Genomic DNA, 26,068 nt, shown 5'->3' with positions numbered 1-26,068 from the left:
GTTGGGTGGGTGGGCTGACGGGGCCATTTCCACACTGTATCTCTCAATGAAACTCTCCTTATAACTAATACCCTTTAATACAGGCACGTCCTGGCAAACCTCTCCTGCTCCCTCTCCAAAGTCTTCTTGTAATACGTTCAGATGTGATAGGAGCAGAATCAAGTCTAGTCCGCCATTCAAATCATGGCTGATTTATTTACCTTAGCCTCTGAATCCCATTCTCCTGCCTTCTCTGCACAACCCCCCAGCTATTAGGGCAATCAAAAACAATTGGCAAACTTGGAAAAGTGAATGTAGAAAGCAGCAAAGGATGCACATTGTAAACTTTATAACCTGTTCCATTTAGATATTGCTACATTTGTTGTTTTAAACTAAGATTTTACAACTGGGGCAGTGGATGACAAACCCAGAGAGGGCAAAAAGTCAGTTCTTCAATCAAAGACTGACCTTCAGTACCATTGTCACTTCAGGACGGAACAATGAAAAGAACCATTCGATCAGTGTAGTGCAGTGCAAATCCTCCACAAGGCCCATCACTTTTGTCCAGTTTATTCTTCCCAAAGACATAAAAACCATCACACAAGTTTCATAACACCCTTTTTATTTTATTTTTTTAACCCCGTAGTTTTAAAATTCCATAGTTCTGTACACTATAGACATTCTCAACGATTTAGCAGCATGTAAGTTGCCCAAGGCAAGGGATTTGAGCCGCTTGCATTGGGCAATAGTGTTTGGAAAACTAACGATCTGTTGGGGGAGGGGGGGGGGGGGGGGGGAGGGGGAGGAGGGGGGGGGGGAGGGGGGGGGGGGGGGGGGGGGGGGGGGGAGAGGGGGAGGGGGAAACACTCACAAAAAAATATACTACATGCCCGGCAGTGCGGGTATTAAGACTGGCATCACCGCAGACTTAATAACTACGTCACGTATGTGACCATTCGGCAACTTGCCGCTACATTCAGTGATTTGAGAGAAGCCTCCAGCCGAAGACTCAGGCGATCGGAACGCGGGATCAATCCGAGTGATCGATCTTCGAAGCGGAGAGAGAATCACTCAACAAAGAAGGGGGGGAAATATATATATATATAGACCTATGAACGTTAGGGAGAAGGGGAAAGAATGTAAAAGCACTGGCCCGTCCACCCAAAATGAAGAGATACTACTTACGAACATATGAAAGAGGGAGAAATCCCAGCAGCTTGCCAGGGTTGGGGAGGGTCAAAGGACAGGCTCAGTGGACTGTGTAGTGCACAGGCTTATCTCCTGACTATTGCCAAGCCCCCTGCAGCCTTCCACAACCACTAGATACACCCAGCATCAGGGGCTGATATTCCACAGAGTTGGGACACTGCTCAGTACTATAAAGAACTATTAACACCCAATGCAGTTTAAGGGAAGAATCCCCTCCCGTCCCGTCCCGTCCCGTCCCGCACAAAGCGCGTTGTCCTTTGCGTGGCACCCGTGGAATGACAGCCTCCCGCGATGGTCTACCCCTCCCCCCACCCTTTCCCCACTCCGTCCCCTTCCCTGGAACTTGGCTGTGGAAGGATTGAAGACTGGAGGAGCTCCGGGTGGGAGGGGCCCGCCCGTCGCTAGGGTGAGCAGCAATCCCGTTGCGCGTGGGTGGGGTGGGGGGGGCGCATGTGAGCGCCGCCGACGCAGGGGTTGCAGATGTCACCCGTCCCGTTAGCGGTTGTTCTTGGCTGCGTCCTTGGCGGCAAGGATGAGGGGAGTGAGACTGGACAGAGGCTTGGCCACCTTCAGGAACGGGTGCTGTCGCCACAAACAAAGACAAAGGAAATGAATATTAATAGAAAGTAATACATTTACAACATAATAACAGGCAGGTCAATAGCAAGGTGTAGATTTCTTGGGTCTTTAAACTTACACCGGTACATGGGTAGGTTCGATTCAGATGCTTAAGGGATAAGTACAAGCAATTGGGACTAGGTCAGTTATAAAGCTGTTCACCTGCTTGACATGGTCGATGGGCTGAAGGGTCTATTTTCTTACTCTAGACCATTCAGCCCATTTTACCGCTGCTAGCTCTTTGAAATGTCCAACTGTTTACTCCAACTCCACTTGGGACAGTCCCAGCCTCAGCTACCTCCTCCGGCAGCTCGCTCCATATGCCCACCACCCTTTGTGTGAAAAAGTTACCCCACAGATTCCTATTAAATCTTTCCTATAACATGGTGCACAGAACAGATATGGGTACTCTAAATGCAGCCTCACTAACATCTAATATAACTGTAACATGACCTCCCAACTTCTATACTAAATAATCTTAGTTTAGTTTAGAAATACAGCATGGAAACAGGCCCTTGTGCCCACCGGGTCCACACCGACCAGCGATCCCCGCACATTAACACTATCCTACACCCACTAGGGACAATTATTTAAAAACTTTTACCAAGCCAATTAACCTACAAATCTGTAGGTCTTTGGAATGCGGGAGGAAACCGAAGATCTTGGGAAAACCCCACGCAGGTCACGGGGAGAACGTACAAACTCCGTACAGACAGCAGCCGTAGTCGGGATGGAACCCGGGTCTCCAGCGCTGCATTCGGTGTAAGGCAGCAACTCTACCGCTGCCCCACCGTGACTGCCTTGATGAAGGCCATTATGCCAAAAGCTTCTTGTTAAGTCCGAATAATTTTGGGCACCTACATTAAACGTGACGACTCATCTCACCTGGAGAAGCTCCTTGGCAGAACCTCTCTTCTCCACATCCATCTCCAGGCAGCGATTAAGAAAGTCCCGAAATATAGAAGACAGTTTTTCAGGATTCTGTAGCTCAGGAGTGCCATTCGTTGCTATTAAATACAGTGCCTGAAGAGATGAGATTTCATTCAATTCAATTAATTGAATGGATTCAAGCGGGTAAAAAGGGTGAAAACATTGAAATGAACAGCTCTGCACAAGACAACAAGACGTTGCAGAGTTGTGGATGCGGCCACGCAGACCAGTCTGGAGTTTAGAGGGATGAGAGGGGATCTTAGACATAGAAACATAGACATAGAAAATAGGTGCAGGAGTAGGCCATTCGGCCCTTCGAGCCTGCACCGCCATTCAATATGATCATGGCTGATCATCAAACTCAGTATCCTGTACCTGCCTTCTCTCCATACCCTCTGATCCCCTTAGCCACAAGGGCCACATCTAACTCCCTCTTAAATATAGCCAATGAACTGGCCTCGACTACCTTCTGTGGCAGAGAATTCCAGAGATTCACCACTCTCGGTGTGAAAAAAGTTCTTCTCATCTCGGTTTTAAAGGATTTCCCCCTTATCCTTAAACTGTGACCCCTTGTTCTGGACTTCCCCAACATCGGGAACAATCTTCCTGCATCTAGCCTGTCCAACCCCTTTAGAATATTGTAAGTTTCTATAAGATCCCCCCTCAATCTTCTAAATTCTAGCGCGTACAAGCCGAGTCTATCCAGTCTGTCTTCATATGAAAGTCCTGCCATCCCAGGAATCAGTCTGGTGAACCTTCTCTGTACTCCCTCTATGCCAAGAATGTCTTTCCTCAGATTAGGAGACCAAAACTGTACGCAATACTCCAGGTGTGGTCTCACTAAGACCCTGTAGTAGAACCTCCCTGCTCCTATACTCAAATCGTTTTGCTATGAACGCTAACATACCATTCGCTTTCTTCACTGCCTGCTGCACCTGCATGCCTACTTTTAATGACTGGTGACCATGACACCCAGGTCTCGTTGTATCTCCCCTTTTCCTAATTGGTCACCATTCAGATAATCTTATTGAAACATATAAGATTATTAAGGGTTTGGAAGTGCTAGAGGCCGGAATCATGTTCCCGATGTTGGGGGAGTCCAGAACCAGGGCCACAGTTTAAGAATAAAGAGTGAGCCATTTAGAACGGAGACGAGGAAACACTTTTTCACACAGAGAGTGGTGAGTCTGTGATATTCTCTGCCTCAGAGGGGGGTGGAGGCCGGTTCTCTGGATACTTTCAAGAGAGAGCTAGATAGGGCTCTTAAAGATAGCGGAGTCAGGGGATATGGGGAGAAGGCAGGAACAGGGTATTGATTGGGGATGATCAGCCATGATCACATTGAATGGCGGTGCTGGCTGGAAGGGCCGAATGGCCTACTCCTGCACCTATTGTCTATTAACTATTGACTGGGTGTGTGTGGTTGTGGGGGAGAGGGGGGGCGAGGGTTTGGACTGGATGAGATGTGGTCTTAGTCACTCCCTGCTCACCACAAACCTGACCCGACTGCTATTTAAAATTCCAAACAGCAAGTGAACAGGTAAAGACTCTCCCACCTAAAAAGCCGGCTCTTGTTCTCATCCCACAGATGTGGCCTGACCTGCTGAGTCATAGAGTCATAGCCAAAAATCTGTAGCTCCCTTTGATCTGGTATTGTGTTGGTTTACATGCTTGATCAATGGTGTTTTATCATTAATGTTTTATTATTAGTGTTTTCTGAGTCATTGGTAACTGTCACCGTGTGTCATGTTGTTACTTGTGGGCGGAGCACCAAGGCAAATTCCTTGTATGTGAATACTTGGCCAATAAACCTACTCACTTACTTACTTACTTTAGAGCACAGATGCAGGCCCTTCGGCCCAACTCATCCAAGCTGACCAGGTTTTCCCGCGTTTGCCCCGTGTCCCTCTGAACCTTTCATATCCATTTCTACCATTTGGTTGTTTTTTTGGTGTCAGCAAGATTCCAGGGCAGCTTCCTCCCACATTCCCAAGATGTGCAGGTTTGCAGGTTAATTGGCTTCTGTAAATCGCCCCGAGTGTAGAGGGAGTGGATGAGAAAGTGGGATAACATGGAACTGTTGTGAAACTGTGGTCGTTGATCGACATGGACCCGATAGTTTGAAGGGCCTGTTTGCATTGTGTAACTCGAAAGATTAGTTTAGAGATACAGTGTGGACACAGACCCTTCGGCCCACCTAGTCCGTACACGCTGGGGGCAATTATCAAAAGCCAATTAACCTGCAAACCTGCACGTCTTTGGAATGTGGGAGGAAACCGGAGCACCCGGAGAAACCCAACTGGTCATACGGAGAACAATAGACAATAGGTGCAGGAGTAGGCCATTCGGCCCTTCGAGCCAGCACCGCCATTCAATGTGATCATGGGTGATCATCCCCAATCAGTACCCCGTTCCTGCCTTCTCCCCACTGACTCCGTACGGACAGTAGGCAGGATTAAACCCGGATCTCTGGCGATGTAAGGCAGCAACTCTACTGCTATGCCACCCTGAAACTAATTTAAAGTAACAAAAACCCATGCAAATGGTGAGAGGTTGCAGGTGTGTGAGATGCAAGGTAACTGAGCCAATAGCTCAATCTATCAAAGAGAAGCAGAAGGGAAGGAATGTTACCCTCAGGGGATTCTCGTTCAGGTAGGGAGGTTCGCCCTCGATCATTTCTATCGCCATGATTCCCAGCGACCAAATGTCCACCTTGGGTCCGTAAGCTTTCCTCGTGACCACCTCGGGGGCCATCCAGTAGGGGGTGCCCACCATCGTGCTTCGTTTACTCTGCTCGGGAGTGATCTGAGCGCAGAAGCCAAAGTCAGCTGGAGGGGAAGAAAAAGTTGCATGGGTCAAGAGTCACGTGCGGCAAAACGGGGCAATGAAATTCTGGCTTGCGTCCGTGCCCCGACAGCACGCCCGGCTCGCCCACTGCACGACCATGAACCCACCAGGAGTCACCCGAGGCTCATCTCCCGCACGGGCCCGAAGACCCGGGAGGAGGGGGGAGGGGGGATCGACCACGGCGCCAGACGCTGGACAAAGGGCCAAGTTCAAGATGGCGGCAGACGGAGGGAGTGGGCAGCGGGCCTTTAAGGCCAAGATAAGACTGCACTCTCAAGGGCCTGTCCCACTTGGCGATTTTTTTCGGCGCCATAACAGTGTCGCCAAAAGATTTTAAACATTTCAAAATCCAGCGGCGACAAAAAAAACCGTTGCGATACCCGAAAAAACAGCGCGCGTCACGGCACATCACATCACGCTGCAACATTTCGGTGACCTGATAGGTCAGTCAATGATGCCAGCAGGCGCCGAAAAAAATTGCCAAGTGGGACTGGCCCTTTAAGAACTTTGTTGGCGTCAGAAACAATAAGTTCTATAGAAAAAAAAAAATAGTGCAAAACAAACAAAAAGCACGAAGTCTGTGGTGCAATCCAGGTAGTTTGTCATTCAACTTTGAGTTGGGAGTTGGTAGTGTTTAATAGCCTGACCGTTGATGGGAAGAAGCTGCTCCTGCATGTTGCAGCAGGTGGCACCGTCAACGATGGCAGCCTCGCCTACAGTCTGTCTGTCTTTTTGTCTTTTTTGTTATTTTTAGTGTATTTTTAAAAGTATGTGTTAATGTTCTCTGGTTTGTTTTATGTGGGGGCATACAAGGAATTTGTAAGTTGAATCGGTAGTAAGGAGGGAAAATGCAATGCTAGCTAGAATAGAAAAACAGGGATGTAATTCTAAGGCTCTAGAAGGCCGCATTTGGACAACTGTGAGCAATTTTGGGCCCCATATCTGAGGAAGGATGTGCCGCCTCTGGAGAGGGTCCAGAGGAGGTTTACAAGAATGATCCCAGGAATGAGTGGGTTAACATATGATGAGCGTTTGTCGGCACTGGGCCTGTACTCGCTGGAGTTTTGAAGGATGAGGGGGAACCTCATTGAAACTTACTGAATAGTAAAAGGCTTGGATAGAGTGGATGTGGAGAGGATGTTTCCACTTGTGGGAGAGTCCAGGACCAGAGGGCACAGCCTCAGAATTAAAGGACGTTTCTTTAGGAAGGAAATGAGGAGGAATTTCTTTAGTCAGAGGGTGGTGAATCTGTGGGATTCATTGCCATAGACGGGGCTGTGGAGGCCGTCAATGGATATTTCTATGGCAGAGATAGATAAGATTCTTGATTATTACGGGTGTCAAGGGTTATGGGGAGAATAGATCAGCCATGGTTGAATAGTGGAGTAGACTTGATGGGCCGAAAGGCCTAATTCTGCTCCTATCCCTTATGACCAACAGTGCTGGAGTAACTCAGCAGATCAGGCAGCCTATCTGGAGAAAGCGTATGGGTGCCAGACCCAGTCTGAAGTAGGGTCACCCATCCTATTTCTCCACAGGTGCTGTCTGACCCGCTGAGTTACTGCAGCATTTAGTGTCCATCTCATGCTTACTAGTGTTATTTCCTTCTCTCTCTATCCTGGACTCTGGTATAAAACATTTAGGCTGATCCAGAATTTGTTGAATTGATTGGATAAGTCGTAGGTACTAAAAATAAAACAGAACATAAAGTAAGTCTGCCACCTCCCAAAATAGGTGAGGATTAATGGTTTGTCACTGGCATTCGATAAATCAGGCGCTATATTTATAAAATGTTTTGTTTTCTAAGCTTCACATGACCGTTTGACTACGCCCGAGCAAACATGAGATGATGATGATGTCTGAGTTCCACAGTGCTGAGAGTGCTCTGGATTCTCATGACTTATGTAGGCCATTCAGCCCATCCACTCTCTGTGAGCTGTCAGATCAATCCCATTTCCCATTGACTCCTCTCTGATCCTTCTACCTCACATGTACACTTGGCCGGCACAGTGGGGGGCAGCTGGTAGAGTTGCTGCCTCACAGAGCCAGACACCTGGGCTAGATATTAACCTCCAGCGCTGTCTGTGTGGAGCTTGCATGTTCTCCTCAAGGGTGTTCTCCATGTGCTCTGGTTCCGCTCCCACCTCCCCAAAACGTGCGGGTTTGTAGATTAATTGTCTCTGGTGTGAGGGGAGTGGATGCTACGGAGGGCATAGAACTAGTGTGGTGAACGGGTGATCGATGGTCGGCATGGACTTGTTGAACTGTTTCCATGCTGAAAGCCCTGTCCCACGGTACGAGTTCATTCCAAGAGCTCTCCCGAGTTTAAAAAATAATCAAACTCGTGGTAAGCACGGAGAATGAACGTAGCGGGTACGTCGGAGCTCGGGGACGTCTCTTAGCGACTCGTAACGCTAACGGCAGGTACTCGGGAAGATTCGCTAACGGCAGGTAAGCACGGGAAGACTGGTGAAGATTTTTCAACATGTTGAAAAATGTCCACGAGAGCCCCGAGTACCGACGAGTGGCCATTACCATAAATCTCCGAGTTTGAATCAGGGCAAACTCGGGAGAGCTCTTGGAATGAACTCGTACCGTGGGGCAGGGGTTTAAGGGGTTGTTTCTATACTATATCTCTAAACTAATTTTAAAATATACGATTCCTAGGGAGAATAAATGTACTGATTCTTGATTAGTGCAGGTGTCAGGGGTTATGGGGAGAAGGCAGGAGAATGGGGTTTGAGAGGGAAAGATAGATCAGCCATGATTGAATGACGGAGTAGACTTGATGGGCCGAATGGCCTAATTGCGCTCCTAGCACTTATCAACATTTCTTTTTAGAACTAAAATGGTCAACTCCCTATTCCGAGACACTGGCTCTTGGTCTGGACTCTTTAGCGAAGGGCTTTAGCGCCCAGAAAAAAAGACAAATTGCCGGAGCAATGCAGCGGGTCAGGTTGCATCTCTGGAGAACATGGATTGGCAACGATTTGGGTCGGGACCCATCTTCAGACAACCATGCTCTAGGCTTTAAGCATGCACCTTGTCAAGCTCTCCGAGAATGTTAATCACAGTCAAACATTGGCCTAAAGGGCCTGTCCCACTGGAATTCTCTGGAATTCTCTGTCACAGAAGTTGAGGCCACAGTTCATTGGCTATATTTAAGAGGGAGTTAGATGTGGCCCTTGTGGCTAAAGGGATCAGGGGGTATGGAGAGAAGGCAGGTACGGGATACCGAGTTGGATGATCAGCCATGATCATATTGAATGGCGGTGCAGGCTCGAAGGGCCGAATGGCCTACTCCTGCACTAGTTTCTATGTTTCTGTGTTTCAAGAGTTCTCCCGAGTTTCCCGATTTTTTTTTAACTCGGATGAGCTCTTGGGTAAACTTGTATTGTGGGACATACCCTTTACTCTACAGAAGGTGAGCCACAAATCTTACTTTGGTTAGATAAGCACAGCAGGGCAGAATTGCACACGTACTTAGCTTGACAGATCCGTCCATCCCCAGCAGAATGTTGTCACTTTTGATGTCCCTGTGAATGACCTGGTTTGAGTGCAGGAACTCCAGGGCTTGTAAACACTGGAACAAACGAGAGAACAGAGAAAGCACTTAAAAAAAAGAAGCACAGAGCGGAAACAAAGAACTGGAGATGCTGGTTTATGCTGAAGATGGACACAAAGTGCTGGATTAACTCAGCGGTTCAGGCAGCAGACCTGTGGAGAAAAAGGATGGGTGACATTTTGGGTCGGGACCCTTCTTCAGACGGAAGAAAAAAAACCCTGCTGTAATCTGCAATCTGGAGCTGAAGCCATGTCACAGTGGGGAACATGGATGCGAGGCATCTTCTGAATGCGCTGTGTGTGTGTGTGTGTGTGTGTGTGTGTGTGTGTGTGTGTGTGTGTGTGTGTGTGTGTGTGTGTGTGTGTGTGTGTGTGTGTGTGTGTGTGTGTTTGTGTGTGTGTTAAGGCTCATTCTCCTGGTGCCAACCATGTTCCCAATGTTGGGCGTGTACAGAAACAGGGGCCACAGTCTTAGAATAAAGGGGAGGCCATTTAAGACTGAGGTGAGAAAAAACTTTTTCACCCAGATAGTTGTGAATTTGTGGAATTCCCTGCCACAGAGGGCAGTGGAGGCCAAGTCACTGGATGGATTTAAGAGAGAGTTAGATAGAGCTCTAGGGGCGAGTGGAATCAAGGGATATGGGGTGAAGGCAGGAACGGGGTACTGATTGGGGACGATCAGCCATGATCACAATGAATTAGTAATCGGCGAGTGCAATTTACCAACATCATCAAGAACATAAGAAGGTGGATAAAAATGCTGGAGAAACTCAGCGGGTGAGGCAGCATCTATGGAGCAAAGGAATAGGTGACGTTTCGGTTCGAGACCCTTCTTCAAACTGAAGAAACCTCCTCCCCCCCCAGCATCAAGAACATGATTACTTTGTCACTATCTCCAATGCTCATTGTTGCCGCAGTGTACAAATGATCTACTACATGTCATACAAGGGCTCTCTGGCTCATTGGTGTCTTGGCCTGTGAAAATTCAAAATTCACTTAACTTCCCTAGAAGCGGATTTCAAACTAGTAATAATATTTCATGGTATTTATCAATGAATGAATAGAGTAAATAGTCCATTAGTTCAATTATAGGTAGTGGCAGGAATATTTTTAAATGAATTAAAAGAATTATGGCAAGTGCCCGTGGAGTATAAGAGGTGGGTAGCTGTAGGAAATTGATTTTTGTAACTTTAGAAGATTTGTAAATAGACAATTTTTTGGAAGATGAAAAAAGACAAATGTGCTGGATTAACCCTGCGGGTCAGGCAGTATCTCGATAGATCATGGTAGACAAAAGTGCTGGAGAAACTCAGCGGGTGCAGCAGCATCTATGGAGAGAAGGCAATAGGCAACTTTTCGGGCCAAAACCCTTCTTCAGACGGGTCTCGATAGATCATGGACGGGTGATGTTTTGTGTCACGATCCTGGTCTTTGGATCAGAACGGGTCGCGATCCTGCTGTTAGGATCAGAATGGGGTGCAGCGGTAGAGTTGCTGCCTCACCACGCCAGAGACATGGGTTTGATCTCGACTACAGGTGCGGAGTTTGCACGTTCTCCCCGTGACTCCGGCGTGTGTTTTCTACGGGTGCCCCGGTTTTCTCCCACACTCCAAAGACACAGGTTTGTAGGTTAATTGGCTTATAAATGATTATAAATGATCCCTGGTGTGCAGGATAGCATTGGTGTGGCTGATCAGCACAGCTTCGCTGGACCGTAAGGCTTGTTTCCGTGCTGTATCTCTACAGTCTAAAGCCTTGCGCAGTCTGGTGACTGCCTATATTTATCACTACAATAAATAATATCTGCACTGCAGATGCTGGCTCGCCATGGAAAGACAAAGTGCTGGAGTAACTCAGTGGGTCAGGCAGCATCTCCGGAGAACATGGATAGGGGACATTCCTGCAGCGTGAACTATCCATGCCTTTCCGAATTTCACCTGTAGCTCTGGCTGTTTCATCAGTCTGTCTACCAGTGACACCTAATGGTGATGCCATGACTGTACAAAAGAAAAGGGTTTTGATTCCCAATTTTAGCATGTCGGACAGGAAAGGAGGAATCGGATATCGTGGGGTTCGGGAGGTGCATAAAGGGGTTTGCACGGGTTTATGAGGAAAATTGCTGCCTATCAAAACTGAAGGGACTACATAGAAATTTCAATTCATTAAGGTCTGAAGAAGGGTCCTGACCCAAAAAAACGTCACCTATCCATGTTCTCCAGAGATGCTGCTTCACCTACTGAATTACTCCAGCACTGAATTACTCCTGCTTCTTCATGGAGGAGCTTTCTGGATAATCAATATAATAAATAAAATGATCAGTGCGAAGAAGGGTCCCGACTTGAAATGTCACCTATCCATATTCTCCTGAGATGCTGCCTGACCCACTGAGTAACCCCAGCACTTTGAGCAGTACAGTTGCTGTTCGCAGAGCCAGTGATCCGGATTCCATTCTGACTACGAGTGCTGTTTGTACGGAGTTTGTACGTTCTCCCCGTGACCTGCGTGGGATTTCTCCGGGTGCTCCGGTTTCCTCCCACACTCCAAAGACGTACAGGTTTGTAGGTTGATTGACTTCGGTAAAGTGTCCCCAGTGTGTGGGATAGTGCTAGTGCTAGATCACTGGTCAGCACACACTCAGTGGGCCGAAAGGCCTGTTTTTCGCGCTGTATCTCTAAACTTAAACTGTGATCAGTTTGGTAACAGCCCGGTTTACTTAATGGCACAAGAATGTTTAATTACGGTTATAGGGTGGAATAGTGCTAGTGTGTGGGACAGTGCCAGTGTGTGGGACAGTGCCAGTGTGTGGGACAGTGCCAGTGTGGGGGACAGTGCCAGTGTGTGCGGGACAGTGCCAGTGTGGGGGACAGTGCCAGTGTGTGTGGGACAGTGCCAGTGTGGGGGACAGTGCCAGTGTGGGGGACAGTGCCAGTGTGTGTGGGACAGTGCCAGTGTGTGGGACAGTGTCAGTGTGTGTGGGACAGTGCCAGTGTGTGTGACAGTGCCAGTGTGTGTGGGACAGTGCCAGTGTGTGTGGGACAGTGCCAGTGTGGGGGACAGTGCCAGTGTGTGGGACAGTGCCAGTGTGGGGGACAGTGCCAGTGTGTGCGGGACAGTGCCAGTGTGGGGGACAGTGCCAGTGTGTGTGGGACAGTGCCAGTGTGGGGGACAGTGCCAGTGTGGGGGACAGTGCCAGTGTGTGTGGGACAGTGCCAGTGTGTGGGACAGTGTCAGTGTGTGTGGGACAGTGCCAGTGTGTGTGACAGTGCCAGTGTGTGTGTGGGACAGTGCCAGTGTGTGTGTGACAGTGCCAGTGTGTGTGGGACAGTGCCAGTGTGTGGGACAGTGCCAGTGTGTGGGACAGCGCCAGTGTGTGGGACAGTGCCAGTGTGTGTGGGACAGTGCCAGTGTGTGGGACAGTGCCAGTGTGTGGGACAGTGCCAGTGTGTGGGACAGTGCCAGTGTGTGGGACAGTGCCAGTGTGTGTGGGACAGTGCCAGTGTGTGTGGGACAGTGCCAGTGTGTGGGACAGTGCCAGTGTGGGGGACAGTGCCAGTGTGTGGGACAGTGCCAGTGTGTGGGGGGACCAGTGCCAGTGTGGGGGACAGTGCCAGTGTGGGGGACAGTGCCAGTGTGTGGGACAGTGCCAGTGTGGGGGACAGTGCCAGTGTGGGGGACAGTGCCAGTGTGGGGGACAGTGCCAGTGTGGGGGACAGTGCCAGTGTGTGTGGGACAGTGCCAGTGTGTGTGCGGGACAGTGCCAGTGTGTGTGACAGTGCCAGTGTGTGTGGGACAGTGCCAGTGTGTGGGACAGTGCCAGTGTGTGTGTGACAGTGCCAGTGTGTGTGGGACAGTGCCAGTGTGTGTGACAGTGCCAGTGTGTGTGGGACAGTGCCAGTGTGTGTGGGACAGTGCCAGTGTGTGGGACAGTGCCAGTGTGTGTGGGACAGTGCCAGTGTGTGGGACAGTGCCAGTGTGTGGGACAGTGCCAGTGTGTGGGACAGTGCCAGTGTGTGGGACAGTGCCAGTGTGTGGGACAGTGCCAGTGTGCGGGACAGTGCCAGTGTGCGGGACAGTGCCAGTGTATGTGGGACAGTGCCAGTGTGTGTGGGACAGTGCCAGTGTGTGTGGGACAGTGCCAGTGTGGGGGACGGTGCCAGTGTGCGGGACGGTGCCAGTGTGTGCGGGACGGTGCCAGTGTGTGTGGGACGGTGCCAGTGTGGGGGACAGTGCCAGTGTGCGGGACAGTGCCAGTGTGTGGGGGACAGTGCCAGTGTGCGGGACAGTGCCAGTGTGCGGGACAGTGCCAGTGTGTGGGGGGACAGTGCCAGTGTGTGCGGGACAGTGCCAGTGTGTGCGGGACAGTGCCAGTGTGTGCGGGACAGTGCCAGTGTGTGTGGGACAGTGCCAGTGTGTGTGGGACAGTGCCAGTGTGTGGGACAGTGCCAGTGTGTGTGGGACAGTGCCAGTGTGTGTGGGACAGTGCCAGTGTGGGGGACAGTGCCAGTGTGCGGGACAGTGCCAGTGTGCGGGACAGTGCCAGTGTGTGGGACAGTGCCAGTGTGTGTGGGACAGTGTCAGTGTGTGGGGGACAGTGCCAGTGTGTGTGGGACAGTGCCAGTGTGTGGGACAGTGCCAGTGTGTGTGGGACAGTGCCAGTGTGCGGGACAGTGCCAGTGTGCGGGACAGTGCCAGTGTGCGGGACAGTGCCAGTGTGTGGGACAGTGCCAGTGTGCGGGACAGTGCCAGTGTGTGTGGGACAATGCCAGTGTGTGTGGGACAGTGCCAGTGTGTGTGTGGGACAGTGCCAGTGTGTGTGGGGACAGTGCCAGTGTGTGTGGGACAGTGCCAGTGTGGGGGACAGTGCCAGTGTGTGTGGGACAGTGCCAGTGTGTGTGGGACAGTGCCAGTGTGGGGGACAGTGCCAGTGTGTGTGGGACAGTGCCAGTGTGCGGGACAGTGCCAGTGTGTGTGGGACAGTGTCAGTGTGTGGGGGACAGTGCCAGTGTGTGGGACAGTGCCAGTGTGTGGGACAGTGCCAGTGTGCGGGACAGTGCCAGTGTGCGGGACAGTGCCCAGTGTGCGGGACAGTGCCAGTGTGGGGGACAGTGCCAGTGTGGGGGACAGTGCCAGTGTGGGGGGACAGTGCCAGTGTGCGGGACAGTGCCAGTGTGCGGGACAGTGCCAGTGTGCGGGACAGTGCCAGTGTGCGGGACAGTGCCAGTGTGCGGGACAGTGCCAGTGTGCGGGACAGTGCCAGTGTGCGGGGACAGTGCCAGTGTGCGGGACAGTGCCAGTGTGTGGGGACAGTGCCAGTGTGTGGGACAGTGCCAGTGTGTGTGGGACAGTGCCAGTGTGTGGGGGACAGTGCCAGTGTGTGTGGGGGACAGTGCCAGTGTGTGTGGGACAGTGCCAGTGTGTGTGGGACAGTGCCAGTGTGGGGGACAGTGCCAGTGTGTGTGGGACAGTGCCAGTGTGTGGGGGACAGTGCCAGTGTGTGGGACAGTGCCAGTGTGTGTGGGACAGTGCCAGTGTGTGTGGGACAGTGCCAGTGTGTGTGGGACAGTGCCAGTGTGGGGGACAGTGCCAGTGTGTGGGACAGTGCCAGTGTGTGTGGGACAGTGCCAGTGTGTGTGTGGGACAGTGCCAGTGTGTGTGGGACAGTGCCAGTGTGTGGGACAGTGCCAGTGTGTGTGGGACAGTGCCAGTGTGTGTGGGACAGTGCCAGTGTGGGGGACAGTGCCAGTGTGTGTGGGACAGTGCCAGTGTGCGGGACAGTGCCAGTGTGCGGGACAGTGCCAGTGTGCGGGACAGTGCCAGTGTGTGGGACAGTGCCAGTGTGCGGGACAGTGCCAGTGTGTGTGTGGGACAGTGCCAGTGTGTGTGGGACAGTGCCAGTGTGTGTGGGACAGTGCCAGTGTGGGGGACAGTGCCAGTGTGTGTGGGACAGTGCCAGTGTGTGGGACAGTGCCAGTGTGTGTGGGACAGTGCCAGTGTGTGTGGGACAGTGCCAGTGTGCGGGACAGTGCCAGTGTGCGGGACAGTGCCAGTGTGTGGGACAGTGCCAGTGTGCGGGACAGTGCCAGTGTGTGTGGGACAGTGTCAGTGTGCGGGACAGTGCCAGTGTGCGGGACAGTGCCAGTGTGTGGGACAGTGCCAGTGTGTGTGGGACAGTGCCAGTGTGTGGGGGACAGTGCCAGTGTGTGTGGGACAGTGCCAGTGTGTGTGGGACAGTGCCAGTGTGTGTGGGACAGTGCCAGTGTGTGTGGGACAGTGCCAGTGTGCGGGACAGTGCCAGTGTGGGGGACAGTGCCAGTGTGGGGGACAGTGCCAGTGTGTGTGGGACAGTGCCAGTGTGCGGGACAGTGCCAGTGTGTGTGGGACAGTGCCAGTGTGTGGGACAGTGCCAGTGTGCGGGACAGTGCCAGTGTGCGGGACAGTGCCAGTGTGTGTGGGACAGTGCCAGTGTGTGTGGGACAGTGCCAGTGTGTGGGGGACAGTGCCAGTGTGGGGGACTGTGCCAGTGTGCGGGACAGTGCCAGTGTGTGGGACAGTGCCAGTGTGCGGGACAGTGCCAGTGTGTGTGGGACAGTGCCAGTGTGTGGGACAGTGTGAGTGTGTGGGACAGTGCCAGTGTGTGTGGGACAGTGCCAGTGTGTGGGGGACAGTGCCAGTGTGGGGGACAGTGCCAGTGTGTGTGGGACAGTGCCAGTGTGTGTGGGGGACAGTGCCAGTGTGGGGGACAGTGCCAGTGTGGGGGACAGTGCCAGTGTGTGGGACAGTGCCAGTGTGGGGGACAGTGCCAGTGTGTGGGACAGTGCCAGTGTGTGGGACAGTGCCAGTGTGTGGGACGATTGCTGTATCTCTAAACTAAACTATCAATTCCTCATAATAAATGCATACTTCAAATCAGAATGGAGGCAGTAAGCAGTTGATCAAATTCATCCATTTCCTTCCAATGAGTGGCAGAGTAGACTTAATGGGCCGAATGGCCCAATTCTGCTCCTGTAACATATGGACTAGCTGTCTATTTACGGAAAGCAGGGCAGCAGTGAATGGCGCCCAGTTACGTCAGCGTTCTTTGGAAGGATAACAGGTTTCCTCAGCTTTACAGTGTGAAGACAGAAGGCAGCTCGGTCTGGGGACTCACTAATTGAAACTGATGAACTGTGACAGTTTCCCAGGATGAACCTGTGAAGCAGTGTGCAGGAGAACAGGAATGGAGACGAGTTGAAAGATGCCAATTCAAACACAGTGCAGTCAGAAAGACATGTGGGGGATGTGGGAAGAGGGGGATGAATTTTCATAGAATTAGGAATGCTGACAGAAAAGGAAACTAATTGGCCGTCTCATCACACCCACATTCTGTACTCTCTCCTTCGCACCATAAGACACATGAGCAAAATGAGGCCATTCAGCCCATCAAGTCGGCTCCGCCATTCGATCATGGCTGACCTATTCTTCCCTCTAAACCTCATTCTCATGCCTTCTCCCAGTAATCTTTGACGCTCTTATCTTGAACCCATCAATCTCCTTTAAACATACCCAATGCCTTGACCTCCACCAGTCAAGGATTCTATAGTTCAGTTTAGTTTAGTGTCACCCGTACCGAGGTACAGTGAAAGGCTTTGTTGTGTACGTTGCAGTCAGTAGAAAGACGATGCACGATTACAATGTATAGATACACCACAAGGGAATAATGTTTAGTGCCAGGTTAAGCCAGCAAAGGCCGATCAAGGATAGTCCGCGGGTCACTGATGAAGTAGATAGTAGTTCAGCACTGCTCGCTAGTTGTGATAGGATGGGTCAGTTGCCTGATAACAGCTGGGAAGAAACTGTCCCTGAATGTGGAGGTGTGCGTTTTCACACTGCTATGTCATTTGCCTGCTGGGAGGGGGAGATGCTGTCTGGCACTATCTGTAGGAGATGGTGCCTCAAATATATGTAGCTAATATCAAAGACCCACATCTAACCACACTCTCATTTCACTCCAACTTTCAGGAAGAAGGTACAGGAGTCTGAAGACCATAATCTCCAAGGTCAAGAATAACTTCTTAAGCTCTTGAACAGTACACAACTCAGCTATGAACATCTATGGACTGTCTTTGGTTGCACTAAGGACTTTGGGTTTCTATGTATTATTATTGTTAATCATTTATTCAACTTTTGTTCCTTATATTTTTTGTTTTTTGGGATATAACGTGGAAACAGGCCCTTCGGCCCACCATGTCCGTGCCGACCGACTATCCTACACACTGGGGAAAATTCAAACCTGTACGTCTTCGCAGTGTGGGGAAAATCCACGCAGGTCACGGGGAGAACGTACAAACACTGTACAGACAACACCCGAGGTCAGGATTGAACCCGGGTCTCTGGCACTGTAAGGCAGTAACTCTACTGCTGTGCCACCATACCGCCCTTTTACCTATATAGAGTATTATGCTGCTGCAAGTTAAGGGCCTGGCCCACTTAGGCGATTTTTCACTTTCACAACTTAATTCACGACCTCTGCCGAGTTTGCGCTTGACTCATACTCGCAGCATGGTCGTCACGAGGTCGTAGGTAGGTCGTGATGCTAGTCGTAGGCACTCGTGGCATCAAGTAGGTCGGGGCGTATTTCTAGCCCGATGAAAAATGTCCACCAGTAAAAAAGGTTGTGAATTAGGTGGTGCAAGTGGGACAGGCCCTTAAACCTTCCGTTGATTTGTTGTTGATACATTTGACAATTAAACACTTTGGACTCCTGCTGCCAGACCCTTTGAGTTCCTTCATAAGGTCATAAGGAATAAGAGTAGAATTAGGCCATTTGGCCCATCAAGTCTACTCCGCCATTCAATCATGGCTGATCCATCTCTCCCTCCTAACTCCATTCTCCTGCCTTCTCCCCATAATTTCTGACACCTGTACTAATCAAGAATCTATCTATCTCTTAAAAACATCCACTGACTTGGCCTCCACAGCCTTCTGTGGCAATTAATTCCACATATTCACCACCCTCTGACTAAAGAAATTCTTCTTCACCTTCCTAAAAGAACGACCTTTAATTCTGAGGCTGTGACCTCTAGTCCTGGACTCTCTCACTAGTGGAAACATCCTCCCCACGTCCACTTATCCAAGCCTTTCACGATTCTGTAAGTTTCAATGAGGTTCCCCCTCGTTCTTCTAAACTCCAGCGAGTACAGGCCCAGTGCCGACAAACGCTCATCATATGTTAACCCACTCATTCCTGGGATCATTCTTGTAAACCTCCTCTGGACCCTCTCCAGAGCCGGCACATCCTTCCTCAGATATGGGGCCCAAACTTGCTCACGATATTCCAAATGTGGCCTGACCAGCGCCTTATAGAGCCCCAACATTACATCCCTGTTTTTGTATACAAGCCCTTTTGAAATAAATGCATTTGCATTCTTTTATACCGATTCGATTTGCAGATAAACCTTTTGGGAATCCTGCACCAGCACTCACTTCCAAGTCCCTTCCTCCCATTTCTGCATTCTCTCCCCATTTAGAAAAGAATCCACGCCTTTATTCCTGCTACCAAAATGCATGACTCCACACTTTGCTGCACTGTATTTCATCAGCCACTCCTCTGCGCTCTCCCAACATGTCCAAGTCCTTCTGCAGTGTCCCTGCTTTCTCTACACCACGTGCCCCTCCACCTATTTTCGTATCATCTGCAAACTTGGCCACAAAGCCTTCAATCCCATTAATATTTATTAGGATTAATACTGAAAATCCTTCATTCCTTTGTGTTTTGTGTGATATTTCCCCTTGTTTGTCCACCACCCATTTGTAGCACCGTGACCATATTTCAGAAGCTCACCTGCGCTAGAGGCTCGCCTAGTGAAAGAGTCATGGAGTCTTTTGCTTCACCCTGAAGACTCACCTCTCTACACACTGCTGCTATTTGTCCTTCATCCATGCAGGTCTCTGTGACCACGTCGGTCAGCGATCCACCTGCCAGGTACTCCATAACCACCCATAACTCATCGCCCACGAGGTAGCTAGAGGGAAGCAAAGCCAAGTGAACGGAATGGTCTTAAAATCTTCACAGACAACATGGATATTATGTCCTTTACTTTAGAGATACAGCGCAGAAACCGTGTCCACGCTGACCGCCGATCATCCCGTATGCCGGCGCCATCCTACGCTCCTGGGACAATTTTACCGAAGCCAATTAACCTACAAACCTGCTAATCTTTGGAGTGTGGGAAGAAATCGGAGCCACCGTCAAATAAAACCCCGCGGACTATCCTTGAAGACCCCAGATCTCTAGCGCTGTCGGGCAGCAACTCTACCACCGTGCTGCCCCTCAGTTCTGTTACTCCAGGTCAGAAGTGTATCGCCCTCACCAAGGGAGAGAATTAGAAGGGGCACAAAATGCTGGAGTAACTCAGCGGGTCAGGCAACATCGCTGGAAAACATGGAACGGTGACATTTCGGGCCGGCACTCCCCCCTTCAGGAATTAGAAGAAACCCTTTGAAAAAGATGTCTTCTTGGACAGAGAATATCGGCAGGTAACACTGCTGGAGGCTGGAAACCATGGTGGTTTTTTAATGGTGATGAATTTGTAATCAATATTTTTTCAAGGGCTGGGAATAGCAAGGGTCGTGGGACTAAGTGCAATACGCACGCTGGCAGCTCGAACAAGCAAAGTGGACCAAAACGTTGCCTTTAATCATGTAAAATGTTATGTGTAGGAAGGAGCTGCAGATGCTGGTTTAACCCGAAGATCGACACTAAAAGCTGGAGTAACTCAGCGGGACAGGCAGCATCTCTGGAGAGAAGGCATTGGGTTGAGACCCTTCTTCAGACAAAATGTTACATTTGTAATAGATGACAATGCTTAATAATTACAAACCCATAACGTGCTTCCATTCAAAATAGTTTTTTATTTTATATGTGAAATGTGCAGATATTATTTCAATATGTAATGAATGATCTTTGATTCCTTGTTTGACGCTCACAGCCAAGAACACACATGTGTTCGAGGAACAAGCCAAGGACGATGCAGCGTGTCATCTGGATATGGTCCACCCAGATCCCCCAGACACCCAGCCCAACCCTGGTCGAGCCCCCCGCCTTCCAGTGTGGGAGGAAACCGAAGATCTCGGAGAAAACCCACACAGGTCGCGGGAAGAACGTGCAAACCCCGCACAGACAGCAGCCGTAGTCACTATCGAACCTGGGTCTCCGGCGCTGCATTTGCTGTAAGGCAGCAACTCTACCGCTGTGCCACAGTGACCGCCCGTAGGAACAAGGAACTGCAGATGCTGGTTGACAAAAGGACTCAAAGTCTCAAAGTAACCCAGCGGGTCAGGCAGCATCCCTGAGATATGTGGAGAAGTTGCATCCCTGAGATATGTGGAGAAGTTGAGCAAGCGAGGGCTTTACTCCATGGAGCGCAGGAGCATGAGGGATGATCCTATAGAGGTGGACAAAATCATGAGGGGCATAGATCGGGTAAACGAACAAAAGTCTTCTGGTCAGAGTACGGGGAATCGAGAACCAGAGGACCTAGGTTTAAGGTGAGGGGGGGTGGGGGAGATTTAATGGGAACCTGAGAGGTAACTTATTTTTTTACAGAAAGGGCAGTGGGTGTATGGAACAAGCTGCCGGAGGAGGTCATTGAGGCAGGTCTAATATCAATGTGTGGGAAACATTTAGACAGGTACATTAGAGCAGTGGTTCCCAACCTTTTTTTTGGCCATGCCCCACCTAATCATCTCTAAAATCCTGATGCCCCCCATGTGGTGATATATAATTCTTATCATTTAAAAAATTGAACTCCGTTTCAGCTGAAGAAGCTTAAAATGCCAATGCCTTGGTTTAATATAACCATATAACCATATGTTATATTATTGAACAAGCTTCAAAAGAACATGGCATCCATGAAAAAGAAAAATGAAATAAACAAAAGACAGTTAAAGTTCTGAGCAAGAAATTACTAAAAAAACTGTAAAAAAAAAAAGAAAAAGGTGGTATTAAAGTAATAATAATGATAAATATGATAATAAAAGAGTATTCACAGGGAATAAAGAGAGAGAACATTTCTATATTAGAATATTGAAATATTTGTGGATTGTCTCGTATGAAAACAGCAAATAAAGCCTCAGTCATGCTCAATTGCCCCCCTTAAAAATCAAATTGCCCCACGTTGGGAACCACTGGTTTAGAGGGATATGGGCCAAAAGCAGGCAGGTGGGGCTGGTGTACATGGGGCATGTTGGTCAGTGTGGGCATATTGGGTCGAAGGGCCTGCTTCCACATTGTGTTGCTGGATGACTGATCGAAACATACAGCATGGAAAAACCGAGCCTACACCAACCAACGATCACCAGTATCCCACTATACCATCTTTGGGATGTGGGCGGAAGCCAGAGCACCTGGAGGAAACCCACATGGTCACGAGGAGAACGTGCACCTGAGGTCAGGATTGAACCGGGGACTCTGGTGCTTTGAGGCAACATTCTATCGTTGTGCCACTGTGCCGCTCCATGTTCTATCTATCCAGACCCCTCACTACTATCCCACAGGCAAGTTACAGGGAATGATGCATCATATCATGACCACATGTTGTAGAGAAGTCAATGTACCAAGCACACCACATACTCACACTGGTTACTCACCTGTCTAAATAATTAACAATATTTGGATTTTTATTTTCCCTCATAACCAGAATTTCATTAATAATCAATTCTTTCTTGGGTTGCTGTTGTAAATTCATCTGTTTGATTGCAACCTGAGAATAAAATAATAAAGTACAGGTACTTCAAAAGTCTCGGAATAAAGCAGGTAGGCTTCAAAATCTGTTGGGCACATTCACGCTGGAGATGTGTTTGATTGTTTTAAACACACATACCTCTTGACCAGTGGCCACATCAATGGCTGTATACACTGTGCCTGAAGCCCTGTTGGTGAAGGACATATAGTCTCAGTATAGTTTAGACATACAGTGTAGAACCAAGCCCGACCCACTAGCGGGTCCACGCCAACTCTTGATCACCCGTTCACACCAGTTATCCCACTTTCTCATCCCTGCCCCAAGCACTGTGGGAAAATTAGAGGCCAATTCCTCTACAAATCCGCATGCCTTTGGGATTTGGGAGGAAGCACCTGGAGGAAACCCTATGTGCAAACTCCGTACTGGCAGAACCCGCGTTCGGCATCGAGCCGGAGGCCACTGGCGCACTACCCACTGCTGCTCTGTTGCACCCACGGAGTTGAACATCACGGAGACAGTCTCTTCGGCCCAGTTCGATAATACTGACCGAGATGTCCCGTCAAAGCTAGTCCCGTTCGCGAGCTTTGGCCCAAAAGGTTTTGAGTAGACCTTTCACATGTTTTGTTCAAGAATCCATTCACACAAATCACTTTAAAGCAGTAGGGCCCAAGTGGTTACAAATATCCAATGAAGTCTTGTGTGACAAGTTTAGGGCCCGTCCCACTTGGGCATTGTTTGCGCTTCACGCAGGTGGAGCACGAAGATTTTGTCACTCCCAATATCCTGGGGGCGCCGCACGTGACCACGCGTCACTGCCTACGTCACCACGTACCACGCGTGCGTTGTGACACGTAAATGACGTCACGTAAATGACATGCAAATGACTCCCAAGTGGGACAGGCCCTTGAGTCTGCTGACAACCATCAGAACATGTGAACAGTGTCAAACATTACAGCTTGTGGACTACAGTAACAAGATACAATCAGTGGGCCTAAATACAGTAAACATGGGACAGATGGAGCAAAATACAAAGTGCTCAACGGGTCAGGCAGCACTTGGTGAGGGCATGGATAGGTGCCATTTTGGGTCAAGATACTCCTTCAGTGGGAGGTGGTGATGGGGGGGGGATATCTAGAAAATATATTTACCGGAGTTTAGAAGGATGAGGGGGGATCTTATAGAAACATATAAAATTATAAAAGGACTGGACAGGATAGAAAACTGTTCCCAATGTTGGGCGAGTCCAGAACCAGGGCCCACAGTTTTAGAATAAAGGGGAGGTCATTTAAGACTAAGGTGAGAAAAAACGTTTTCACCCAGAGAATTGTGATTTTATGGAATTCCCTGCCACAGAGGGCAGTGGAGGCCAAGTCACTGGATGGATTTAAGAGAGAGTTAGATAGAGCTCATGGGGCTAGTGGAGTCAAGGGATATGGGGAGAAGGCAGGCACGGGTTATTGATAGAGGACGATCAGCCATGATCACAATGAATGGCGGCGCTGGCTCGAAGGGCCAAATGGCCTCCTCCTGCACCTACTTTCCATGTTTCGAAGAGGGGTGGGGATGGACAGATGGACCCTGAGACTGTGGGCTGCTGGCAGACTCACAACAGCTCCATGAACTACCAGCTCTAGTCCCATGAAGAGCTTCCAGGCCAACTCCACAGCAAGATGAAACACAATAGATTACAGAATTTCCCAATATCACATAATGCTTTACTAACCCCTGTCCAATCTTCTCAAATCTCGAGTACTTCTTCTTTGGATCACCCACAGTTACTATACTTCCTGTGGGAACAGCAGACAAGGGAAAGGTTTAGTTGATTCATGTTTGTTTTAAATTAACACGGTAAACTTCTAAAAAGGGTCTAGTGTCACATGTACCGAGCGAGCAAGGCATAGTGGAATGATTTGTTTTGCATCATATCAGATAAAACCATACATAATACTAGTTCTATCCTACACACTAGAGGCAATTTACAGAAGCCATTAACCTACAAACCTGTACGTCTTTGGAGTGTAGAAGGAAACTGGAGCACCCGGAGAAAACCCACGCAGGTCACAGGGAGAACATACAAACTCCGTACAGACAGCACCCGTGGTCAGGATCAAACCCGGGTCTCTGGCGCTGTGAGGCAGCAACTCTACCACTGTGAGTTTTACAAACTGCCCATGGACTTAGACAATAGACATAGGGGCAGGAGTAGGCCATTCGGCCCTTCAAGCCAGCACCGCCATTCAATGTGATCATGGCTGATCATCCACAATCAGTACCCCGTTCCTGCCTTCTCTCCCTGACTCCGCTATCTTTAAGAGCCCTATCTAGCTCTCTCTTGAAAGCATTCAGAGAACTGGCCTCCACCGCCTTCTGAGGCAGAGAATTCCACAGAATCACAATCCTCTTTGTGAAAATGTTTTTCCTCGTCTCCGTTCTAAATGGCTTACTCCTTATTCTTAAACTGTGGCCCCTGGTTCTGGACTCCCCCAACATCGGGAACATGTTTCCTGTCTCTAGCGTGTCCAAACCCTTAATAATCTTATATGTTTCAATAAGATTCCCTCTCATCCTTCTAAACTCCAGAGTGTACAAGCCCAGCCGCTCCATTCTTGCAATGTGACAGTCCCGCCATTCCGGGAATTAACCTGGAGAACCTACGCTGCACTCCCTCAATAGCAAGTATGTCCTTCCTCAAATTAGGAGATCCAAACTGCACACAATATTCCAGGTGTGGTCTCACTTGGGCCCTGTACAACTGCAGAAGGACCTCTTTGCTCTTGTACTCCTCTTGTTATGAAGGCACAACAAACCCTCAGCTCTGGAGGGCGGTGTCTCGGTGTGGGAGGCGCTAGTCACGGGGTCGGTACCTGAGATGGTATTGAAGGCCAGGCAATGCCCGTGACATTGGAGGAGTAGGGAGCTGTATTGGAGAGAACAAACATATCTCGTGCACACAACGTATGTCTGCTTCGTATTGGGCAGGACTCCTGCCAGTCCCTGCTACACCTTTCACTCTCTTCACTGCCTGCTGAACCTGCATGCTTAGGAAGCCCAAAAACAAATGTCTAGGATCAGAAACAGTTTCTTCCCTACGGCAATCAGGCTATTAAACACTACAACCTCCAAATAAGCTGCAAACTTGCAGCCCTGTCCCACGGTACGTGTTCATTCCAAGAGCTCTCCCGCGTTTAAAAAAAATCAAATTCGTGGTAAGCACGGAGAATGAACGTAGCGGGTACGTCGGAGCTCGGGGACGTCTCTTAGGGACTCGTAACGCTAACGGCAGGTACTCGGGAAGACTCACTAACGGCAGGTAAGCACGGGAAACATGGAAATTTTTGCAGGAGTAGGCCATTCGGCCCTTCGAGAGCCCTGTACCGCCATTCGAATATGATCATGGCGTGATCATCCAACTCAGTATCCCGAATCCTGCCTTCTCTTGGGAGAACCCCTGATCCCCTTACTACAAGGGACACATCTAAGATCCCTCTTAAATATAGCCAATGAACTGGCCTCAACTACCCTCTGTGGCAGAGAGTTCCAGAGATTCACGTAAATACACTCTCTGTGTGAAAAAAGTTTTTTCGCATCTCGGTTTTAAAGGATTTCCCCCTTATCCTTAAGCTGTGACCCCTTGTCCTGGACTTCCCCAACATCGGGAACAATCTTCCTGCATCTAGCCTGTCCAACCCCTTAAGCATTTTGTAAGTTTCTATAAGATCCCCCCTCAATCTCCTAAATTCTAGCGAGTATAAACCAAGTCTATCCAGTCTTTCTTCATAAGAAAGTTCTGACATCCCAGGAATCAGTATGGTGAACCGTCTCTTCACTCCCTCTATGGCAATAATGTCCTTCCTCAGATTTGGAGACCAAAACTGTACGCAATACTCAGGTGTGGTCTCACCAAGACCCGTCCAACTGCAGTAGAACCTCTCTGCTCCTATACTCAAATCCTTTTGCAATGAAAGCTAACATACCATTCGCTTTCTTTACTGCCTGCTGCACCTGCATGCCTACCTTCAATGACTGGTGTACCATGACACCCAGGTCTCGCTGCATCTCCCCCTTTCCCAATCGGCACCATTTAGATAATAGTCGGCTTTCCCGTTTTTGCCGGGTCAAAAGGATAACCTCACATTTATCCACATTATACTGAATGTACTGCGGAAGACTGGTGAAGATTTTTCAACAGGATGAAAAAT

At 49.6% G+C, this 26,068-nt stretch overlaps 1 protein-coding gene across 5 annotated transcripts in view; it reads right to left on the bottom strand.

Annotated features, from left to right (window-relative positions):
- Positions 1 to 825: 825 nt before the first annotated feature.
- The window catches only part of pak1 (p21 protein (Cdc42/Rac)-activated kinase 1), a 155,128-nt gene continuing 129,885 nt past the window's right edge, over positions 826 to 26,068 (bottom strand). For 4 of the 5 annotated variants that reach the window (XM_055664811.1, XM_055664810.1, XM_055664809.1 and 1 more), the window contains 8 exons: positions 23,593 to 23,656; positions 22,008 to 22,056; positions 21,775 to 21,887; positions 19,031 to 19,148; positions 9,067 to 9,166; positions 5,368 to 5,564; positions 2,692 to 2,829; positions 826 to 1,770 (listed from right to left, as the gene is read on the bottom strand). In XM_055664811.1, coding sequence (XP_055520786.1) covers positions 1,684 to 1,770; positions 2,692 to 2,829; positions 5,368 to 5,564; positions 9,067 to 9,166; positions 19,031 to 19,148; positions 21,775 to 21,887; positions 22,008 to 22,056; positions 23,593 to 23,656 — 866 coding nt within the window. In that variant the 3' untranslated portion in view covers positions 826 to 1,683. Of the gene's footprint in view, positions 1,771 to 2,682; positions 2,830 to 5,367; positions 5,565 to 9,066; positions 9,167 to 19,030; positions 19,149 to 21,774; positions 21,888 to 22,007; positions 22,057 to 23,592; positions 23,657 to 26,068 lie in introns of those variants that run through there. The other variant, XM_055664812.1, reaches the window with a different exon arrangement.

Source organism: Leucoraja erinacea, chromosome 45, assembly GCF_028641065.1.
Source record: "Leucoraja erinacea ecotype New England chromosome 45, Leri_hhj_1, whole genome shotgun sequence".
NCBI classification, from domain to species: Eukaryota; Metazoa; Chordata; class Chondrichthyes; order Rajiformes; family Rajidae; genus Leucoraja; species Leucoraja erinaceus.
The sequence above is the reverse complement of the archived record's forward strand: the minus strand, read 5'-3'. Positions and strand labels throughout refer to the sequence as shown.